Source organism: Mesocricetus auratus, unplaced genomic scaffold (genome assembly GCF_017639785.1).
Source record: "Mesocricetus auratus isolate SY011 unplaced genomic scaffold, BCM_Maur_2.0 Super-Scaffold_100691, whole genome shotgun sequence".
Taxonomy (NCBI): domain Eukaryota; kingdom Metazoa; phylum Chordata; class Mammalia; order Rodentia; family Cricetidae; genus Mesocricetus; species Mesocricetus auratus.
Genome location: NW_024429267.1, coordinates 46,404,309 through 46,427,012, shown reverse-complemented (window position 1 = coordinate 46,427,012; position 22,704 = coordinate 46,404,309). Strand labels below are relative to the sequence as shown.

General features: G+C 43.3%; 2 protein-coding genes and 1 non-coding gene across 3 annotated transcripts in view; 1 reads left to right on the top strand and 2 right to left on the bottom strand.

The window, feature by feature from the left end:
* Positions 1-4,425: 4,425 nt before the first annotated feature.
* Gpx1 (glutathione peroxidase 1) lies at positions 4,426-5,510 on the bottom strand. The gene is made up of 2 exons (XM_005088272.4): positions 5,200-5,510; positions 4,426-4,984 (listed from the first exon to the last, which is right to left on the bottom strand). The coding sequence occupies exons 1-2, from the start codon at positions 5,443-5,445 to the stop codon at positions 4,625-4,627; spliced, it is 606 nt and encodes a 201-aa protein (XP_005088329.2). The 5' UTR covers positions 5,446-5,510; the 3' UTR covers positions 4,426-4,624.
* A 928-nt stretch (positions 5,511-6,438) lies between these two features.
* The window catches only part of Rhoa (ras homolog family member A), a 31,455-nt gene continuing 15,189 nt past the window's right edge, over positions 6,439-22,704 (bottom strand). The window contains exons 3-6 of the mRNA XM_040739511.1: positions 13,466-13,623; positions 10,310-10,430; positions 9,043-9,173; positions 6,439-7,686 (exon numbers count right to left, since the gene is read on the bottom strand). Of these exons, the coding sequence (XP_040595445.1) occupies positions 7,513-7,686; positions 9,043-9,173; positions 10,310-10,430; positions 13,466-13,621 (582 nt within the window). The 5' untranslated portion in view covers positions 13,622-13,623 and the 3' untranslated portion in view covers positions 6,439-7,512. The remainder of the gene's footprint in view (positions 7,687-9,042; positions 9,174-10,309; positions 10,431-13,465; positions 13,624-22,704) is intronic.
* Trnak-uuu lies at positions 11,363-11,435 on the top strand. The gene has a single exon. It is a non-coding gene; the product is annotated as a tRNA-Lys (tRNA).

The following is a 22,704-nucleotide window of genomic DNA, read 5'->3' as shown; positions in this document are numbered from 1 at the left end:
TTGAAAAACCAAAAAAAAAAAAAAAAAAAAAAAAAAAAAGGAAAGAAAAAATAGACAATGTAGCCTGTAATCCCACTATTGAAGTAGAGACAGAGGATCAGGAGTTAAAGGTACACAGCAAGCTGGAGGCCAGTTTGGGTTACAGGGGATCCTGTCTCAATAAAATAAAAGTCTAAATGGACAGTCCACTATGTGATAATTCTGTACTGCATTTGGGAGACCAAACCTGGTAGTTGCTCCTATAAAAGTTCTTTGAAGGGGAGAGGTTGGAGGGGTAGCTCAGCAATTAAGAGCACCTGTTTTATAGGAGGACCTGGGTTTGATTCTCACTACCCATATGAAGGCTAATAATTGTGTTAGTATTTAAGCATCTCTGCTGGCCTGCCCTGGGGGTCCTGACAGGACACATCTTCAGCTGCAGCCACTAAGAGCACCACCTGTGCACATTTGTTATTAGGTTCCCTTAAAAGGTGGGCCTTGCTGGGCATTGGTAGTGCACACCTTTAATTCCAGCACTCAGGAGGCAGAGACTGGTGGATCTGAGTTTGAGACCAGCCTGGTCTACAAGAGCTAGTTCCAGGACAGCCTCCAAAGCCACAGAGAAACCCTGTCTCGAAAACACACACACACACACACACACACAAACCACACACACACACATACACACACATATACACACATACACACACATATACACACATACACACACACCACACACACACACACCACACACACACACACAAATGAGCCTTGCCCGCCTCCCATCTCTCTCCCTCTTCTCCCTCTCTCTTCATCTCCCTCTCTCTCCCCCTTCTCTTCCTCTCTCTCTCTCTCTCTTGTCCCTAGGGACTGGTCTCTGCCCCTCCACCCCTTTCTCTGTCCCAATTTCTGCCCCTTCTCTCTCCTCTTCCAATAAACCTCCTATGTGCCACCACTGCCCAGCCCTTCTCACTGTTTTTAGATAAATTATAACAAATTGTCCATAACTACAGTTCCAGGGGATCCAAAACCATTTTCTGACCTCCATAGACATGCTTATGCATTCAGGCAAAAAACACTTATCCACAGCCAGGCGACAGTGAGGCATACCTGTAATCCCAGCCTGGTCTACAAGAGCTAGTTCCAGGATAGGCTTTAAAGCCACACAGAGAAACCTTGTCTCGAAACAAACAAACAAAAAGCCAAAAACTCATCCACATGAATTAAAATAAATCTCACTCTTAAACATAAAAGTAAATCCTTTTTTTTTTTTTTTTTTTGGTTTTTCGAGACAGCAGGGTTTCTCTGTGGATTTGGAGGCTGTCCTGGAACTCGCTTTGGTAGTCCAGGCTGGTCTCGAACTTACAGAGATCCACCTGCCTCTGCCTCCCGAGTGCTGGGAAAAGTAAATCCTTTTAAAAATAAGAATAAAGTGCTTTGAGAATGTTTCAACTGGGACTGTGATACCCATACCCAATATTCAGGAAGCTACAAGGAAAGGATCAAAAGTTCAAGGCCAAACTTAACTACAGAGTGACTTCAAGACTGGCCTGAGCAATTTAATAAGATCCTGTCTCAAAAGCAGCTGAAGATTCCGTTCAGTCGTCCAGTGCCAAACAGGCCAAAAGTCCTGGATTCAATCCTCACTACCATACACATACACAAGTAAAATGAATCTGAATATGGTAAGCGAATGCCCACAATACCAGTTATTTGTGAGGCTAGGCAAGAGGATTGTCAGGAGTTCAAATCCATCCTGAGCTATATAGAAGGTTCCAGGTTGCCTGTGCTACAGAAGGAGACCCTGTCTCAAAGAACAAAACCAAAGAGAAGAAAAAGAGCCTGGGATGCAGCTGAGTGACCCAGCCCTCGCCTAGTGTGCAAAGTCCTGAGTTCCATCTCCAGTACCACAGAAGGAAAGACCTTGAAATGTTATGAATTGCAAAACATTACCATTAATCTTGTTATTTATAGAAAAAGAAAGTTGTTGCTGACAGTTCAGAACCTACATCAGAGGGTGGCGGCTGCCCTCTTCTTTTTTAGCGTTTTCTTCTATACCATTTATGGTAGTTTTAAGGAAGTGGGGCATGTACTCAGAACCAACAGAAAGCGGAAACCTCATTTTTACAAAAATTAAAAAATTAAAAAAATTGTTGTTTGGGGAACTACATTGGGATAGAAGGAAGTCACTTGATCAAAGATTAATTGCGCCAGAAGTATCTGGCCTTATTTGATCAGATTTGTGATTCTAACAGACAAACAAAAACAGCAGTTTTGCTAGAATTGTTGAAATGGAAGTTTTGAACCTAGTTAAGTAACCACAGGGCCCATTGGCTTCTCAGAAGGTCTATGACCTCATGCTGCAGCAAGTTCCCAGAGCAAACAGTGCCCTGCAGCCATGTGGGCCAGAGGTCAGGGTCCTCCAAGAGCTCAGTGCTATGCTCGTTTGATCTGCTGAATCAGGAGGGCTGGTGGGCACAGAGCAAGGCTAGAGGCAGTTACAGGGTGGAATGTGTGTGTGTGTGTGTGTGTGTGTGTGTGTGTGTGTGTTGAGGGGAGCTATTGGACTGCTTGGAAAAATACTGAAGTGGTAGTGGGCATTATTCTGAGTGTTTCTGAAGAAGACAGGGTTGGGAAGGATTTTCTTTGTCTGTGACTGCTGCCTGGTGTCTGAGGAAGAATGCTCCCACCCAGGATCAGTCATGTTAGGAGGTTAGAACCTCCCTGTCCTGGCAGCCCAAGGCTTTGACTAAGAGGGAAAACAGTGGGTGAGGGAGGGTGAGTCACTACCCAGCCTGAGGGAAGAGGTTGCAGTCTAGAAGGTCCTGGGCACCCATCCACAATGAGAGAGAAGGAGAGGGTATTCCAGCACACTGGTCTCGTAAGGGTAAAGAGAGAGTCAAGGGTATGGGAGGTCACTAAGAAGAGCAGACTTTCCAGTCAAGTAGCTTTGGAGGGCTGTGGAACACGTTAAAAACACATTTAAAACATTAGTACATGTTTAAAAATTCTCTTGGAAAGTCTCCTTTAATCCCAGAATTCAGGAAGCAGGAGCAGGCAGATCTGTGAATCTATATAATGAGTTCTATGCCAGCCAGGGATATATAATGAAACTATTTCCAAAAAAAGTATATGTATATATTTGTGTGTATCCCGGGAAATCCAGGCATGATGGTACATGCCCATAATCCCAGTATTTAGGAAACAGACAGGCAGGTCCGTCAGGAGTTCAAGGACAGACCTGGTCTACTAAAGAGACAAAAGCAAGCAGCAGCATGGGGTGCAGTGGCTTTCACCTGTAATCCTAGCACTTTGTGAATGTTAGGAGAATGTTATTACAGGCTAGCCAGGCATGGTGGCAGTCATAATCTTAGCACTCAGGAGACAGTCAGAATTGCTGGGAGTTGGGGGTCACCTTGGGCTACATAGTCTTATTTTTGTTTGTTTTTGGCTACATAGTTTTAAGAAGGCTGGGAATACGGCTCAGTGGCAAGAACTTTTTGTAGTATGTGTGAGGCCACAGGTTAATCCCTACCTAAATGCATGCACACATTTGTTTAGAATCAGGGGAGATGTGTTTTAGTTGGTTCAGTTGTAGGAAAGCCTTGAAAGCCGCCAGTTAGGCACACATGCCAGGATGGCAATAACCCTGGACCCACGCTATAGACTGCTTCACATCACCCACAAGTCTCTGGGTTCATGTTCCCAAACGCTGAACCTGGTTACTGCAGAGTCCCCAGGAACCTGGGATAAGAAACAGCTCCAGGTGTGCCTGGAGATAATGAAGGGGCGAGCCCAGAGCACCAGCTGGGCTTTAAGATATGTTCTACTCTAAGCCTAAATGTGCAGTTGCACCCCAGTGCTAGGTACTACATCTCCACACAAAAGTGTAAACCCCACATATTTTGTCAAAAAAAATCCTCCCCTCAAATAGTCTGGGCTTGTCTTAAATCTTCCTCCCCACTGGCATGCACCTTTCCATCTGACTCCATCAACACCCAGCAGAACTTAAAAGTAAGGGGTAGCAGTATGGAAAGATACAGTAAAGGAGAAGCTGGTAACAGTAAAGAAGGCAGTTGCAGCTGTGCAAAAAAGACTTATGTGGGTCTTAACACTTGGGCAAGGATCTAGACACTGAGTTAAATCCCCAAGGCCGTTCTAGAGTCCTAATGTAACCAGGGGCCCATGATCATTTCCAAACCCAGCAAAACTCAGAAAGGAGCTGACTCTTGGGGTTAGGGCGGTTGGCCCTCGCCTACTGCCTTCCTCTTTGTGGAGTGAGGACTGCTGTAACGGACCTGAGACCACCCTGAAGCATGTCCTGGTAGAGAGAGAAAGGAAAGGACAAAATGCATTCACAAGGGAAGTTTAGACTTCGTGACTAAGTTCCTTGTCCCTGACAATGAGGTTATCAAAAAGGTGACATTGACACAGGACACATAAACAGTCTTTTGACATTCAGCATTTTATTAGTGGTGAAAATCACCTTTGTTTAGGCAGCGGGGATGGACAAGACCAGCGCCCATCTGAGGGAATTCCCTGGAAATCAGGTGTTTCTCCATGCAAATTTAGAGAAAACGCCATCATGGAAGAACTTCCCCCGGAGTGCAGCCAGTGATCACCAAGCCCGGATGCCAGGAATGCCTTAGGAGCTGCTAGGCTGCTGGGCCAGCAGGGCTTCTATGTCAGGTTCGATGTCGATGGTGCGAAAGCGGCGGCTGTACCTGCGCACTGGAACACCGTCGGGGCCCACCAAGAACTTCTCAAAGTTCCAGGCAATGTCGTTGCGGCACACCGGAGACCAAATGATGTACTTGGGGTCGGTCATGAGCGCAGTCGGGTCGTCACTGGGCGCTGGCAAGGACTCCCGCAGGAAGGTAAAGAGCGGGTGAGCCTTCTCACCATTGACCTCGCACTTTTCGAACAATGTAAAGTTGGGTTCGAACCCCCCACCGGGTCGAATATACTTGAGGGAATTCAGAATCTCTTCGTTCTTGGCATTCTCCTAGAGACAAAGGCATTTATGGTCTAGGATTTCAGAAAACACAAACCTTCTAACAGCAAACCCGGAGTTTCCCATGAGTCACCAGGAAGTTGCCCTCCTTGCACAACCCCAGGACAGGCCTGAATTCCAACTGCTACCAGCACCAGAGGGAAAGTGAGCGGGTATCCCGCCTCTGGGAGCCCGGGACCCCTTCCGCCCCACCCTGCCCAGCACACCTGATGTCCGAACTGATTGCACGGGAAACCGAGCACCACCAAGCCACGGGGCCCGAGGCGTCTCTGCAGATCGTTCATCTCGGTGTAGTCCCGAGTCGTTGTGCCTCAGAGGGACGCCACATTCTCAATGAGCAGCACCTTGCCCCGCAGGGAGCCCAGGTTCACAGGCTCCCCGCCCGCGAGCGGGCGCGCGGAGAAGGCATACACGGTGGACTGCACCGCCGCGGAGAGCCTAGCTGCACACATAGTGCCGAAGCTGGTGAACTCGAAACAGAATCCACACACACTAGTACAATCAGAGCCCAGCACCTCCCTTTAACTGGTAGGCGGTGGGGTCACGTGTTATCCGCTTTTTTCCGGCCCCAAAGCCCGCTCTAAGTCCCAGGGTCCCGCCTTATCCGGCCTCTACCCTCCCCCAGCTAGGGACAGAACAGAGGGTGCGGCGGGTTGAAGTGCCTAAGTGCCTAGGGAGCGTTGGGCGCGTCTGGTCTAGCCCAGGCGATGTAGTACTAGTTTGGAGGCAACCACCTTGCCAGGAGCCGGGCTCCTCAAGCTGGCTGACTCCTCGACGGTTTCTTAATTAGTCTAGGGTCCCGCCTAGGAAGCTGGCCGCTGTCTACAACCGCTGAAGCAGCTCCCGCACAGCTCCCTCATATTGTGCAACTTTCCCCTCCCAGTCATAATGTTGTGTGGGGTTTTCTGTGTTTTTTTTTTCTGGTGTTGTTTTGGTTTTTCAAGACAGGGTTTCCCTATGTAGCTTTGGAGCCTGTCCTGGAACTGGCTTTGAAGACCAGGCTGGTCTCGAATTCAGAGATCCACCAGCCTCTGCCTCCCAAGTGCTGGGATCAAAAGTGTGCACCATCACGGCCCCGCTGTGTAGCTTTTAATAGTACTGAGAGATGGCTGTCAGAGTGAGTTCCTGTGGCAGTTTTAGTGAGGGTAAGGTGGAGGGCGGACAACAGAGGCATGGAGGGCCGAAGATTAGAAGGCAGCCGTTCTCAGGACAAGAGCACTCTACCATCCATGGTCCTATTTTTAGCTCCCCTCCCCGCGGAAATCCAGCTCCCCCACCCCTTTTTAGATTTGAATGTATACAGGATAGTCATTTCATGGTCGGGAGGAGCCACGATAGTCTAGATAAGCTCAGGAGTGGAAGGAACTGGAACCAAGCAAGCCGCGTCTTCCCATCTCCTGCCCCTAGCCCAGTTGAAAGCAAAACACACACCAGGATACAGGAAGTTTAGAAAACTGCCTTTATTCTATTAGTTGGAAAAATTAACTGGTACAGAAAAAAAGTTTAGTCAGCTGGAGAGAAGAGAAAACCTCCCTTGCCACCCTTAAGAACTGGTGGCTCCTCTGGGAGGCAACTTGGATACAGAGTGGATAAAGGAGCACTGTGACTTAGAGCCAGACCCTGCAGTCCAGGTGAGAAAGGCTATGCCACCTCCAAGGTGTAACTGCCTCAGGCGGGAGACCAAATTCCTACTTACTTAGTCCAGTCTGGAAAGGGGTACTGGGATGATATATAGGGCTGAATAGGGGAAATATGGCCATATTTTATCAGAAAAAGTGACAAAATGGGAATTTTAAAAATGAATTTTCCATCTGACTTTATTTCCAAATACACTTTCTTAAAAAGAAAAAAAAAACCAATACACTTTCTGCGGGAATAACAAATATCAGTATTAGGAAATCCAATTATACAAAAAATACTACATCTAGTCTGGGGTAGATATATTTATTTTTGGTAACATACATTAAGTGGCACTAATTACACAGTAACTATAAGGTAACTAACATGAGACCACAGAACTGTAACTCTGCCACAGCTGCGTGGACTTGGGCCTTTCTGGCTGAGCAAGTTTTCAAAACCCTGGATGCCTTCCCCAGAGCTCTGCCAATGTAATTTGTTAAGGAGCAAAGCTCTGAAATAGTGACTCACCAGAGTTCTGCAGCTGACAGATGAGAGGCAGGACATGTTAGTTATAAAGTAGTTACAGCCTAATTCACAAAAGTTACCCACTGTTTCTCTTTCTAGAAAGAAGCAAGAAGTTAAGAAGTTCTTTGACTTAGCGCCTGGTGTCAGGTGGAGTGCAGAGAGCTGTCAGAGCAGTGTCAGAAAGACCCTGGCTGGTCAGACAGGTTGGACATCATTAATAATCATGGTTGGCTTCTAAATACTGGTAGCAAGATGACTTCTGATTTGTAATCTTAGGTAAATTATAGATAAATGAAAAGGCCAGTAATCATACACTAAGATTAATAAACAGCACTTCAAAATTAACCGCATGAGGGCTGTGCTTGCACAAGGCTTCACAAAATGAGGCACCCAGATTTTTTCTTCCCACGTCTGGCTTGCAGAGCAGCTCTCGTGGCCATTTCAAAAACCTCTCTCACTCCATCTTTGGTCTTTGCTGAACACTCCATGTACCCAAAAGCGCCAATCCTGTTTGCCATATCTCTGCCTTCTTCAGGTTTTACCGGCTCCTAGTAGAGAGAGAAGAGAGCTTCAGCTTAGTCTTACTTACAGAGATACAGAGCATTTAAGACTGTTTTTCTAATTGTTTTGGTAATTCTCCTGCCTCAACCACCTAAATAGTGGGGACTATAGGTACATGGCACCACTCTTGGCTGAAAAGACTTAAATCAACCCAGCTTGAACAATTTATTTATTCTGTTTTTTTGAGATACAGTTTCTTTGTGTAGCCTGCTATCCTGGAACTAGCTCTGTACACTAGGTTGGCCTCAAACTCACAGAGATCCCAAGTGTGGGAATTAAAGGCGTGCACGATCACTGCCCAACTTTAGCTTGTTTCATAAAATTCTCAAAACTTACATGCATACCCTGAAACTAATGTCTATTAAAACCTGCTCTTTTACTGTAGGCAGAGAGAGGTCAGAAAAACTAGGAGATTGAGTAAGAAATTCAGAGCAAGACATAACCTTTTTTTGTAATACACTGGTGCTAGGCAAGCCACTGAACTGTACTCCCTGTCCAAGAATATTTATTGAGTACAGTACAAGAGAACAAGTTAGATAATAACAAGAGCACTTATTGACTCTATCTAGCTTTAGAGACTGAATACCTGCCAATGGCTAGAGTCTGGCCTTGACACTGTGGAAACTTGGGTTTCTTTGGGTTAAAGTTATTAAGACTCCTTGACCAGAGAAGCTCTGACATTAGAGCACCTGGCTCCTGAAGGTCAAGAGTTCTTACAATGGAATTTGAACCTTCTGCATGGACTAATAATAACTAGCTTTAGTTCCTTTGGCCACAGCAGAGGGAAAGGAGCTGTGTGTATCTGAAGCAATAACTTCTGCTGAGATGGTCCCTTCCTCAGATGGCACTCCTTAGGAACACATCTAACTCTTAAGAGACATCACATCTCAGGGAATAAGGAGCCTCAGGGAATCCTCTTGGTCAGGCCAATGAAGGCTGAACCTGAAGAGGACTTGTATGATCTATAATAGCATGGTTTGTGAGAGTTTCTTCTGGGTGACTACCAGAGGAAAGTCAGGTATAGTGGCACACACCTTAAGATCCTAGCACTCAGGAAGTAGGGGGTGAACAGATCTCTGTGAATTCCAGGCTGGTCAAAGCTACACAGTGAGTCTTGATTTAAAAAACAAACAAACAGGCAGGGAGTTGGTGGCACACAGCTTTAATCTCAGCACTTGGGAGGCAAGGGCAGGCCGATCTCTGTGAGTTTGAGGCCAACCTGGTCTACAGAGCAAGTTCCAGGACAGCCTTCAAAATAATACAGAGAAACCCTGTCTCCAAAAACCAAGAAAGAAACAAACAAAAAACCCAAAACTCCAGCTCCTCCCACCCCCACACCATACCTGCTTCATTTTGGCTAACTCCCGTCTTGTGTGCTCATCATTCCGAAGATCCTTCTTGTTCCCAACCAGGATAATGGGCACATTGGGACAGAAATGCTTGACTTCTGGAGTCCATTTTTCTGGGATGTTTTCTGAAGGGGAAAAAAAAGTACAGTATTTGAGAATAAACTCTAATTCCATTCTGAAGAACTCTTAAGAACCCTAGTTAAATTGTAAGGTCATTTCCTTTTCCACTGTTGTTTCAAAAGCACATTGGGGGCTGGCAAGATCACTTATCAGGTAAAGGGGCCCAAGTGGTAGAAGAGAACTGTTTCCTGCTTATTGTCTTCTGACCCTGAAATACACACACACACACACACACACACACTACTAAAAAAAACATTTGGGGGGACGGATGGACAACGGGACATTTGGGACACTATATAATGAAAATTAAAAATCCATTAATCTTAAAATCATAGAAAAAGACAAAATCAAGCCAGGTGTTGGTGGCACATGCCGTTAATCCCAGCACTCGAGATCAGCCTGGTCTACAAGAGCAAATTCCAGTACAGCCTCCAAAGCAATACAGAGAAACCCTATCTTGAAATACCCCCCCAAAGGCACAATCAGCTGGGAGGTGGCAGTGCGTATCTTTAATATCAGCACTCAGGTGGCAGAGGATCTCTGTGTTTGAAGCCAACTTGATCTACAGAGCTACACAGAAACCCTGTCTCAAAAAACTAAAAAGAGTGAAAAGGCGTTGCTGAGCTTCTTGGGAGTGGAAACCCAAATAAGACCTTTGGATTCTGCCCCACAGAAAAAAGCTGACCACAGGCCATGCCTGCACTGCTGGTAGAAAGGTCATGTTCTCTTTCTACCTAGCTGTTGGTTCCTGTGGTGATTTGAATAGGAATGAGTTTGAATGTTTGGCCCATAGGAGTGGCATTACTAGGAGGTGTGGCCTTGAAGTAGTGTATCACTATGGAGGAGGTGAGCTTTGAGGTTTTTGTTTTGTTTTTCAAGACAGGTTTCTCTGTTTAACAGCCCTAACTGTACTGGAACTCCCTCTGTAGACCAGGCCGACTTCAAACTCACAGAGATCCGCCTGCCTTTGCTTCCCACGTGCTGGGATTAAAGGTATGCACCACACCACCTGGCAAAATTCATTTTCTGAAAGAATGTCAGAGTATCTGATTTGCTACCTCTTGATACCCAAAAGGACCCAAAAAACAGATCTTTCCCATCTAAATAGGCAGCCAAGCAACAAGCCTGCAGAGCTACTCACCTAAACTATCAGGGCTGTCAATGGAGAAACACATCAGTATAACATCAGTGTCTGGATAGGAGAGAGGCCTCAGGCGATCATAATCTTCTTGTCCAGCTGTGTCCCACAAAGCCAACTCTACCTACAACAGGAAAAACAACCACACAAGTGCAATGTTAATATTACTGCCGATTTAAAAAAAAAGCCATTCACTATATACATTCAAACAGCAAACTGTCCAAAATAGTAAAAATTGCCATTCATCTTTTAAAAAATCAAATACAGGATGTTTAAACAGTATTATCAAGATAGCAAATTTATAAACAGAATAAAACGCTATACTTCCAAATGTCCAGCTAATAAACCACTGTAGTTTATAAAACACAAAGAACTAAGGGCACCTCCAGCTGAAAGCTGTAGAAAGTCTTCCCAGGAAAGAGTACACCAACTAGTTATCAATTCCAAATGGTTAGCTCTGAAAATGTAACATGAAGTTAGTATTACTCAGACTGAGTTTGTTGTGCTTATGTATATATTTAGACACACACACACACACACACACACACACACACACACACACACACACACACACACACACACAAGGCCATGAATTTGAAGAGCAAGAAGGATATATGGGAGAGTTTAGAGCAGCGGTTCTCAACCTGGGCAAATGACCCTTTCACAGGGGTCATGTATCAGATATTTATATTATGATTCATAACATAATTACAGTTATGAAAAGGCAACAAAAATAATTTTATGGTCACAACATGAGGAACTGTAAGGGTCATAGCCTTAGGAAGGTTGAGAACCGATGTTTTGGGGGGCAGGAAATAATGTAATTATAATTTCAAAAAACTAAAGGAGGCCAGGTGGTGATGGCTCACACCTTTAATTCCAGCACTTGTGAGGCAGAGGCAAGCAAACCTCTGTAAGTTGGAGGCCAGCCTGGCCTACGAAGCTACAGAGAAACCCTATTTCCAAAACAAAACAAACAAAAAAAATCATTTTTACAAAAGTGTTTATTAGATTCACATTATGCTAGGAAAAAGAATACTCTATTAACATCTGTTTGCCCAGATAGCTCAGTCGGTAGAGCATCAGACTTTTAATCTGAGGATCCAGGGTTCATGTCCCTGTTTGGGCACTAAGTTTTGGGGCTGGAGAGATGGCTCAGAGGTTAAGAGCACTGACTGCACTTCCAAGGGTCCTGAGTTCAATTCCCCGCAACCACATGGTGGCTCACAACCATCTACAGTTCAATCTGGTGCCCTCTTCTGGCATGTAGGCAGAACACTGTACATGTAATAAATAAATATTAAAAAAAAAAAAAGAGCACTGGCTGCTCTTCCAGAGGTCCTGAGTTCAATTCCCAGCAACCACATGGTGGCTCACAACCATCTATAATGAGATCCGGTGCCCTCTTCTGCCCTGCAGGGATACATGCAGGAGGAATGATGTATACATAATCAATCTTTGAGTAACAGACTAAGTAACTTTTCACCTTCAGTGGCTCCTGAGTTGCTCTGAGGCACACAATACTTATGGATACTATTTTTAGATCAAACTCCCTTATTTCGGAGGCTTCTTCCTGAATGAAGGACCCTTTTTCCTGGGTAAGTAATGTTCAAGGTTAACAGCACAGGAAAGGTAATTATGGACCATTACTCAAAAGATTTTAGTAGAAGAGCTAATTTATGTTTCTTTTTTGAGACATAGTTGCACAAAACCTAGGTTGGCTTCAAATTCAAGATATAGCTAAGGGTGACTCTATGCAGGTATGCTCTTCCCATGTCTAGTTTTTATAAAGTGCTAGAAGAGAGTATAGGGCATCATTCATGCTAGGCAAGAACTCTACAACATCTTCAATCTTTTTTTTTTTTTTTTTGGTTTTTAGAGACAGGGTTTCTCTGTATTGTTTTGGAGGCTGTCCTGGAACTTGCTCTGTAGACCAGGTTGGCCTCGAACTCACAGAGATCGGCCTGCCCTTGCCTCCGGAGTGCTGGGATTAAGGGTGTGTACCAACTATCTAGTGGATAGTTATAGAAACACAACACCTCACAAGTTACTTTATACAGATGGAATGTCATAAAATCAGTAATACATTCTTCACTAGGCCTTTGAGAAATGAGCTTCAAAAATATTGACTTCAAATCAATGTAAACAATATATTTCTCAACAAATTTTCACCTAATTTATCACAAATGTAGCTGAGAATGACCTTGTATTTCTGATTTTCCTAACTATCTGCCAGGTACTAGAATTAGAAACATGTGCCACCACACATTTGGTTTATGTGGTGTTGGAGGTTGAACAGAAGGCATTCACTCTACAAGCTAAGCTACACCCCCAATTCCATTTACTCATCTATTTAGTTATGTATTTTCGAATTTATTTATTTAATGGGCAACCTCTTACTCTCTAACTGAAGCTGATCTGAAACTTAAAGATACTTACTTTTTTATTCTGTGTATGAATGTTTTGCCTGTATGTATGCATGTATGTATACAAAATATGTGCCTGATGCCCATGTGGGTGCTAGGAACAGAACCTAGGGCCTCTGAAAGAGCATTCATTTCCTCCCTCCTGCCCTGAATTACCATGCCCAGCTTGTATTTTCTATATATATATATATATATATATATATATTTTTTTTTTTTTTTTTTGGTTTTTCGAGACAGGGTTTCTCTGTGGCTTTGGAGGCTGTCCTGGAACTCGCTTGGTAGTCCAGGCTGTGTATTTTCTATATTATTTGTATTCTTGGCCCTACAACGACAAATCCTGAATTCAGAGCAGCTAATCTAACACACTATACTAGCTTGGCATTACTGAACATATACCTGTGATTATCTCATGTAGTTGGTGGAGGAAGGAAAATCCTGAATATATGAGACCCCATTTCAAAAGTAAAAACAAGATGGAGCCTAGAAAATCAGGAGTTCAAGGCCAGCCTTGGTTCAACAGTGATATAGAAACCACACTGAACTACAAGAAACTGTCTCAAAAAACAACTACTAATAAATCAACCAACCTGAATCCCAAAAGAAAAATAAGGTGGCAGGGGGGAAATGAATTGCTGTTTATAACATTTTTGCTACACTGTGTACAAAAAAGTCTAATTGATTAAATAGGTACCTAATATTCCAAGACATCGGTTATTGTGGAACTTGAACTCACCTGCTTTCCATCCACTTCAATATCTGCCACGTAGTTTTCAAACACTGTGGGCACATAAACCTCTGGGAACTGGTCCTTGCTGAAGACTATGAGCAAGCATGTCTTACCACAAGCTCCATCACCAACAATCACCAGTTTCTTCCTGATGGCAGCCATCCCTTAAACACAAAACAAAAGGTATTATCTAGAATGTATAAGAATCCATAAGCAGCACCAGATTATGACACATCTTAGTGGCTGTGGGTGTAGGAAGGGAGCACTATTAGTACTCCCAAATTAAAAATTCTGGAATAATGTTCTATTTGGCACCCAAAAGCTACACACCAAAAACTGTACTTAACGTTAAAGATTAACAGCCATCCCATAAGATGAGGAACGAAGCAGACATTTTTTTTCTTCTTTTTTGTTTTCTGTGGCTTTGGAGGCTGTCCTGGAACTCACTCTTCAATCGAACTCACAGAGATCCACCTGCCACGACTCAGACATTTTTTTCTTTTCTTTTCTTTTTTTTTTGGTTTTTACGAGACAGGGTTTCTCTGTATTGTTTTGGAGGTTGTCGGTCCAGCCTGGCCTCGAACTCACAGAGATCCGACTGCCTCTGCCTCCTGAGTGCTGGGATTAAAGGCATGCGCCACCACCGACCAGCGACTCAGACATTTCTTTTTGTCACTTCTATTCAAAACCATTAGGTAAGAATTTTTAAGGAATCTACTGAAAAAAATTCCAGAGCCTGATATGGTAGCTTGTGCATATAATTTTGGCTCTGAGGGGCTGAGGCAGTAGGAGTACTGTGAATGGGGACTGGACAATAGTATGCCACTCTATCTCAAAAACAAAACACATACAAATTATCAGAATGAATAATGTAATACTGTAGGATATAGGCTGGACATGGTAATAGGCAGATCTAAAGGATTTTGAGGCTAGACTAGTGTGTGTACACAGTTAAAAAAAAAATCAGGCCAGCCAGGGCTACATAGTAAGACCCTGTTTCAAAACAACCAAACAAAAATAATAAAAGAATTCATCTATCACGGGGTGGCTCAGTAAAGTGCTCGCTGCTCAAGCATGAGGATGAGTTTGGATTACCAGCACAGACACCCTGCCAAGAGACAGCAGCTGTGTGTGTGTGTGTGTGTGTGTGTGTGTGTGTGTGTGTGTGTGTGTGTGTGTATGTATGTATGTATGTATGTATGTATGTATGTATGTATAGATTTTTCGAGACAGGGTTTCTCTGTATTGTTTTGGAGGCTGTCCTGGAACTTGCTCTGTAGACCAGGCTAGCCTCGAACTCACAGAGATCCACCTGCTTCTGCCTCCCAAGTGCTGGGATTAAAGGCATACGCCACCAACGCCTGGCAGAGTTATATTTTTATACCTTAACAATGAATAACCAAGAAAATGAATAATTTTACAGGGTGGCACGATGGCTCATGCCTGTCATCCCAGCACTTGGAAGGCCCAGGCAGAAGGCTTACTTCCAGCATGAGACCACAGGGTATGCCTAGTTCCAGGCCAGTGTAAGCTATAGTATATGTTATTTCAAAAATAAATTTTGCAAAGCATGCTGGGACATGACTGTAAGCCTGGGCTACCCTGTACCTTTAAGGACTGGAGATGTAACTCTGTGGTAGAACATTTGGCTAACATTTTCCAAACCCTAGGTTTAATCCCTAGATCTCAAAATCATATAAAACCAAAGTTTGAGAACAGCTTGGGCATACTGAGACTCTATAAAATACCAAAAATACACAGGTGTGGTAGTACAGCCTTGTAGTCCTAGACTTGGAAAGTAGAGGCAGGAGGATCAGGTGCTCAGAGTCAATAGCAAGTTTGAATCCAGCCTGGGTTATATGATTCCCTGTTTCCTTCTCTTTTGTTTGCGATTGAGGCAGGTTCTGTGAGATAAATAGTCCTGCCTCTGTCTCCTAAGGAGACCCCGTTTCTAAGTGTGTCAACAAGCAGCTAGGGGAATGGCGAGATGGCTTAGCTGGTTAAGGTACTTACCATCAAGCCTGACCTCAGTTCAATTCCTGGAAAGACAAGGTAAAAGGAAGACCAACTAGCACAACTTGCCCTCTGACCTCCACACATGTGCCATGGCATACATACACTCAGACATAATAAATTAATTGTTTTTTTAAAGGTGAAGCTGAGGCAGGAGGATCTCTTTTGAGTTCAAGGCCAGCCTGGTCTACAGAGCGAGTTCCAGAACAACCAAAGCTACATACAGAGGGGAAACCCTGTAAAAAAATAAATAAATAAATAAAAGAGAGTGTGGTGGCATATGTATGCCTGTAATCTCAGCACTTGTAGAAGGACTACCCCAAACATGAGTCTGTCTACAGAGATCACAATTTAGTTAGGACCATACCTAATTATACCTGCAATTTCATTCCTCTTAAAATGAAATTTGAGTAGTATGACTTAAGGAATAAAAGTGTTTGCTGGGCTGGAGAGAGGGCACAGTGGTTAAGCACTGGCTGTTCTTGCAAAGGATCCAGTTTAATTCTGAGCACCCACACCAGTTCCAGGGAATCTGGTGCCATCTTCTGGAAACAAGTGCTTGCTGCCAGGCATGATGACTTGAGGTCAGTGCTTGAGATCCAGGACCCAGGTGGAAGAAGAAATAAACAAACTTGTAGGGACACACGGATGGAGACAGACAGACATAAACATACACACCATACATACAATAGCTATCCTGTTCCTATGGCTGGGCTCCAGTCACATTTTTGCCCACAGACCTTCAGAGTACTCTCAATGTCAAAATGCCTGGCACTTAAGATCCTCTAAAATTGTAACGCAACCATTTCTCTTTCAGTCTCCTTGAAATGTTTTAAAAACTACATTGACTAATTCATTATTTGTTGGATGAAGGATGTGAGAACAGATAGATGGTGGTTGGTCAGAAAGCAACTTCCAGGAACTTTGTTACCATGTGGTCCAGGGATCAAACTCGGGTTATCAGACTTGGCAGCGACTTGGCAGCAACTCCCTTTACTTGCCGAGGCATTTCCCAGCCAAGTCTCCCACTTTTTAAAACCATACACCTTTATCTACTTACTAACTAGCCTTGAACATTTCTTCCTTCCTTCTTTTGGCTTTTTTCTTTTTTGGTTTTACGAGACAGGGTTTCTCTGTATTGTTTTGGAGGCTGTCCTGGAACTCACTTGGTAGACCAGGCTGGCCTCGAACTCACAGAGATCCACTTGCCTCTGCCTCCCGAGTGCTGGGATTCAAGGTGTGCGGCCACCACCTTTTTTTTTTTTTTTTTTGAGACAGGATTTCCCTGTGTAATGGCCCTGGTTGTCTTGAAACTTACTTTGTAGACTAGACTGTCCTCCAACTCATTGAGATCCACCTGCCTCTAAAGGCGTGCACCACCACTGGTGGAGCCTTGAACATTTCTAACCACCTCAGGGCAAAGAAATGTCTTTACTGAAAATCTCTTTCCTTTTCTCAGAAAGAAGCACCCTATTTGCCCATTTGCTTTTGTTCCAAAGTCCATTCCTGGCCCTAAATTATCCTTTCCCCAATTACGTGTTGCCTCCAAGTACAGCCTTGGGCCTCTCCTGGAGCTTACATCATGAAACCATGCCTGAGATGGGCCTCATTTTTATTATTATCATTGCTATTATTATTATTATTATTGGTTTTTCAAGTCAGGGCTTCTCTGCCTAACAGCCCTGGCTGTCCTAGAACTTGCTCTCACAGAGATCCACTTGCCTCTGCCTTCTGACTGCTAGAATTAAAGGTATGTGCCATCATACCCTGCTAAAGTACGGCTGCTTTAAGAAAGGAGTATGTTCTAAAACTGACTTGCAGTGATGAACATCTCATAAATACACCTCAACAAACTGTTATTGAAAAAAGATGTTTTTTTAAAAAAGGTGTTATGATATGTGTGGATGGTTTTATATCAACTTGACACACACTACAGTCATTTTAAAGGAGGGAACCTCAATTGAGAAATTGCATTTTCTTAATTAGTGATTGATGGGAAAGTCCCAGCTCATGGTGGTTGGTGCCCTCCCCGTGCTGGTGGTCCTAGGTTCTGTAAGAAAGCAGGCTGAACAACCCACAGTGAGCAAGTCAGTAAGCAGCAACCCTCCAGTCTCTACATCTGTTTCTAACTCCACATTCTTGCCCTGTTTGAGTTCCTGCCTTGACTTCCTTCAGTGACGGAAGTATAATCCAAATAAACCCTTTCCTCCCCAACCTGCTTTTGGTCATGGTATTTCATCACAGCAATAGCAACTCTAAGATAGTGAGGCAGGACTTTTAAGTACAAGCACTTAGGAAGGGGAGCTAGGAGAATCAGAGTTCATGGTCAATCCTGGCTACATGAAACAGGGCTACACAAAACACTATTTTTAAAAAAGAGGGTACAAGGTCAGGCAGTGTGGCCCACGCCTTCAGTCCCAGCACTTGGGAGGCAGAGGCAGGTGGATCTCTGTGAGTTCAAGACCAGCATGGTCTACAAGAGCTAGTTCCAGGATAGGCTCCAAAGCCACAGAGACATCCTGTCTCAAAAAACCAAAAAGAGGGTACAGGGAACAAGAGAAATGTTTTATATTAATTCATAAATAAAATTTAGGAGCAACAACAAAAAGAGGGTACAGGATGCCATGGTGTGTGAAGGTGGAAGCAATGACTCAGACATTAAGAGCACTTACTGTTGTGGAATATTCACTTAAGATGTATTACATTCATTTATGCTGTGGAATATTTGTTTACTGATGCAAAGATGTGTTGCATATCCCCCCCCCACCCCATAGGGTTTCTCTATGTAACTTTGGAGTATATCCTGGAACTCACTTTGTAGACCTAGCTGGCCTTGAACACATAGCAATCCACCTGCCTCTGCTTCCTGACCACTGGGATTAAAGGTGTGGACCACCACTGCCTGGCTGTGTTGTAATTCTTTTATGTTGCATTTGTTTAACTCTGTAAAGCTGTGTTACTTTGCCTGCCTAAAACACCTGACTGGTCTAATAAAGAGCTAAACAGCCAATAGCTAGGCAGGAGAGAAAAACAGGCGGGGCTAGTGGGCAGAGAGAATAGGAGGAGAAATCTAGGGAAGAGAAAACACAGGGGTCAGCCAACCACCCACCTAGCCAGCCATCAATGGAATAAGAAGATACATACAATAAAAAAAGGTTAAAAGCCCAGAGGCAATAGGTAGTTAAAGAGAAATGGCATTCATAAGTAAGAATAAGTCTAGGTGTGTTTATTTGGAAGCTGGGTGACACCCCCAAAGAGTAAAAATAAATAAATAAAAACTTCTACAACTTACTGCTCTTGCAGAGTACCAGGATTTGGTTTACAATACCCACATGGCTACTCACAGCTGTCCATAACTAAAGTTCCAGGTGATATGAAGCTCTCTTTGACCTCTAGGAAACACCAGGTGTGTACATGGTGCACACATGCATGCAGACAACATACAGGAACATATGTCCTGGAACTCACTCTGTAGACCAGGCTGGTCTTGAACTCACAGAGATCTGTCTGCCTCTACCTCCCGAGTGCTGGGATTAAAGGCGTGCACCACCAACGCCCGGCCACCCTGGGACTTTTAAAGTGGCTGGTGGGCCTTCTGCAGAGGGAAGAACTGCTGGAATGCGCTGAGATGAAAGGGAACAGGACTTAACACCCAAGTCAAAGTGTTAGGACAATGACCTGCGGAGGACTGTTCCTCACTGGAGGTGGAGGCTGACCACTACAGCCAAATGAAGGTGACACACACATAAGTAAACTCTCCTAGTTGCTTCCATTCTCCTTCAGTTCTTTTCTCTTTTTGTCCAGGACAGTCAGGACTACATAGAGATTCCATCTCAAAAAACAAACAACCACTCCCAACCCACATAGGGCTGTGTGTGGTACTCCATCAACTGAGTTACATCCCCAGTCCTCATTTTCTCAAAAAAGCAAGACTGTAATAGTTGATGGTGACACTGAGAAAGGAAATAGGTTTGCACTAAAAGAGAAGTTACACTATTCTAAAAACAAGGTAACAAAATAAGGAATCTTAGAACTGCCTGGCAGGAATAGGGTTACCTTTGAAGTCAGGGGCTCTTAGTCCAAAATGAGACCAGTTAATATACTTTCTCTAGTATTCTGTTGCAGGTACAGAATAGGCTGAGTTGGACTTAACCACAAATGAAATTCCACTAGATAAAATGAGAGGAGGAGCAGGCTGAAGGATGTAGCCCACCAGGTAGAGAACATGCCTAACACACAATGCCCGAGGTTCAGTGTCCACCGCAACAGAAACCTAGTGTGGAGGCACACATGAGATCCTGTCTCAAGGGTGAGAGAAAGGAGGGAGGAGAGGAGGGAGAAAAAAGTGGGGGAAAGATTAAAAAATTAAAAACAAGGAGGTGATAATTAGAGTGGTAAACTGGAAGGGAGGGACAATGAAAGGATGGTAGATAACAAACTCTTTAAGTTCCAGTGTGGCTGAAGCATTTCGGTGATTTAAATTACACAATGATGGGTACACCTCTAGGGATCACATATCCTTCTGTAGTATCTTCATTTACCAGATGAGATGATAATGGTTAAAAAAACAAACAAACCACTAATATATTTTAAGATTCACTGACTTGAAAACAATCTGTAGATCAAAGGGATTAGAAACAAAGTATATCTATCTATCTTAACTTACTTTGCTTTTTTGTTTTTTGTGTTTTTATTTTTTATTTTTCTCTTACGAGTTTTCAAGACAGTTTCTCTGTTTAACAACTCTGGCTGTCCTGGAAATCCTTTGTAGACCAGGCTGGCCTTGAACTCACAAAGATCCACCTGCCTCTGCCTCCTGAGTGCTGGGATTAAAGGTATGTGCCTCTACCACCTGGCTTCATTTATTTATTTTTGAGATAGGTCTCTCTATTTTCCTGGCTATTCTGGAGCTTGGTATGTGGCCCAGGCTGGCCCCGAATTCAGATTCTCTTGCTTCTGCCTCCCAAATCAAATTCTGGGATTAAAGGAATGATCCACCACACCTTGCCTGTCTGTCTGTCCGTGTATATGTATTTTGTTTGTTTTTTTTAAAAACAGGTCTTACTATGCCTTGAACTTACTATGTAGCTCTGGCTTGCCTCAAAACTGAGATCCACCTGCCTCTGACTCTCTCTAGAGCTGGGATTAAAGGCTTGTGCCATCACAACCCTTATACAAGAAAGCAGGCTGAGCAAGCTGATAGGAGCAAGCCAGTAAACATTCTTTCCTCCAGTCTCTTGCTTCAGCTCCTGCCTCCAGCTCTGCTTCTGGCTTCTCCTGATGATGAAGTATATGTGACTTGTAACTAAAATAAACGCTTTCCTCCCCCAAGTTACTTCTGGTCATGGTGTTTTCCATAGCAACAGAAAGCAAACAAGAACATCAGTTTAACCAACACTGGTCACTCCCTACAAGAAAATAAAATTAACTAGGCAGAGCAGTAGTGGCACACACCTTTAATCCCAACACCAGGAAGGCAGAAGCAGGTGGATCTCTGAATTCCAGGCCAGCCTTGACCACAAAAAAGACCTCTGTAGATAAGCAGTTATGCATGATTTACATAATATATTCAGGAAAACATTACACACATTAATTTTTAAAAATTGTAGTGGAAAAACAGGGCTTTCTAAATGAGATAGCTAGACTAGTAAAAGCACTTGTCACAAAAAGGGTTACATTTGATCCTTGAACCCCACAGTGGAGGAGGAGGAAGAAGAGGACTTCAGAGCTGTAACAGCAAATGTCTATCTTCTTTCTGGACACCACTATCTGATCTATACGGTCTAATACCAAGGGGTCTTTTTTTTTTTTTAAAGATTTATTTATTTATTACATATACACCAGATTGAATTGTAGATGGTTGTGAGCCACCATGTGGTTGCTGGGAATTGAACCCGGGTCCTCTGAAAGAGCAGTCAGTGCTCTTAACCTCTGAGCCATCTCTCCAGCCCCCAAGGGGTCTTTTTTAACCTTTATATTCCCTATAATATTTAGCAGGATCAAAAAATAGCACTGAATAGGTATGCATAAGCTTAAGAAACTTAGCCACTCCAAATAAATAGATGTAAATGTGTTGTTGGTATATGAAAGGTTTTAGGTTTTGTTTTGATGGTTTTTCTGATAGGGTTTATGTAGAGACCCTCCAAAAAATTTAAAAACATACACGGCCCAGGTTAGCTTGGAACTCAAGATCCTCCTGCCTCAATTTTCTGCCTACTGGTATTACATGTGTGTATTTGCTAGAGACATAGTTTTAACTTTTGCAAAAGACACTATCAAATGTTCAAATAATGAAGTTAGACACTACTCTTCAATTTTACTAAGTTACTGCCCTTCTTTTCTGAGTCTTAACATCTCATTACTGAAGCAGGAAATTACTTCTTTCCAAACAAGACCTACAAGTAAGTAGGAAGTATGTGTCAATCACTATTAAAACTTGTGTAAAACAAAGTCTAAATACTTATCATCTCAGATATGACAAAGCCTTAAGAAGACTGTACCCTTAGACTATTCTAGAAAGCAGGCTTCTACCATAATGAAGTTCATTATGAAAGACTAAAAGCTTGTTATTCACAGATAAAAATGCTTTTCTCATAAATTAGAAGAGAATTGGTTACTGGAATAGGGTATTTTTCTTAAAAGGAAACTTCTTTTTCCCTGTAACATTTCTTTCTTGCGTTATAGGAAGCATTCTTTTTTTTTGTTTTTGTTTTTTTGTTTTGTTTTGTTTTTCGAGACAGCGTTTCTCTGTGGCTTTGGAGGCTGTCCTGGAACTCACTCTGTAGACCAGGCTGGTCTTGAACTCACAGAGATCTGTCTGCCTCTACCTCCCGAGTGCTGGGATTAAAGGCGAGCACCACCACTGCCCAGTAGGAAGCATTCTTATGAAAAAGAGAAAGGGCCTGGAAGTCATATGTTACTGTTCCTACATCTGATCTTGTCACAATCATAAATTTACTGTATTTGGAGGAAGATGTGATCAAATGCACTCTGATCTGGAATAGATCAGCCAACAATGGCTCTAGACAGAGGTCCAGGTTGACTGTGTTCTCCTCCATCATCACCACCCAAAACACTATCAATATTCTACTTGACCAAATATTTCATTTAGATTTCAAATTCTGATTTTTTTTCTACAAGGACACAACATCTACCACGTGACTACTCAACATCAGTTGCATAAGCACATTCTGTATAGATCAGCCACAATTTAGGTTTTACTAGAATCTGAT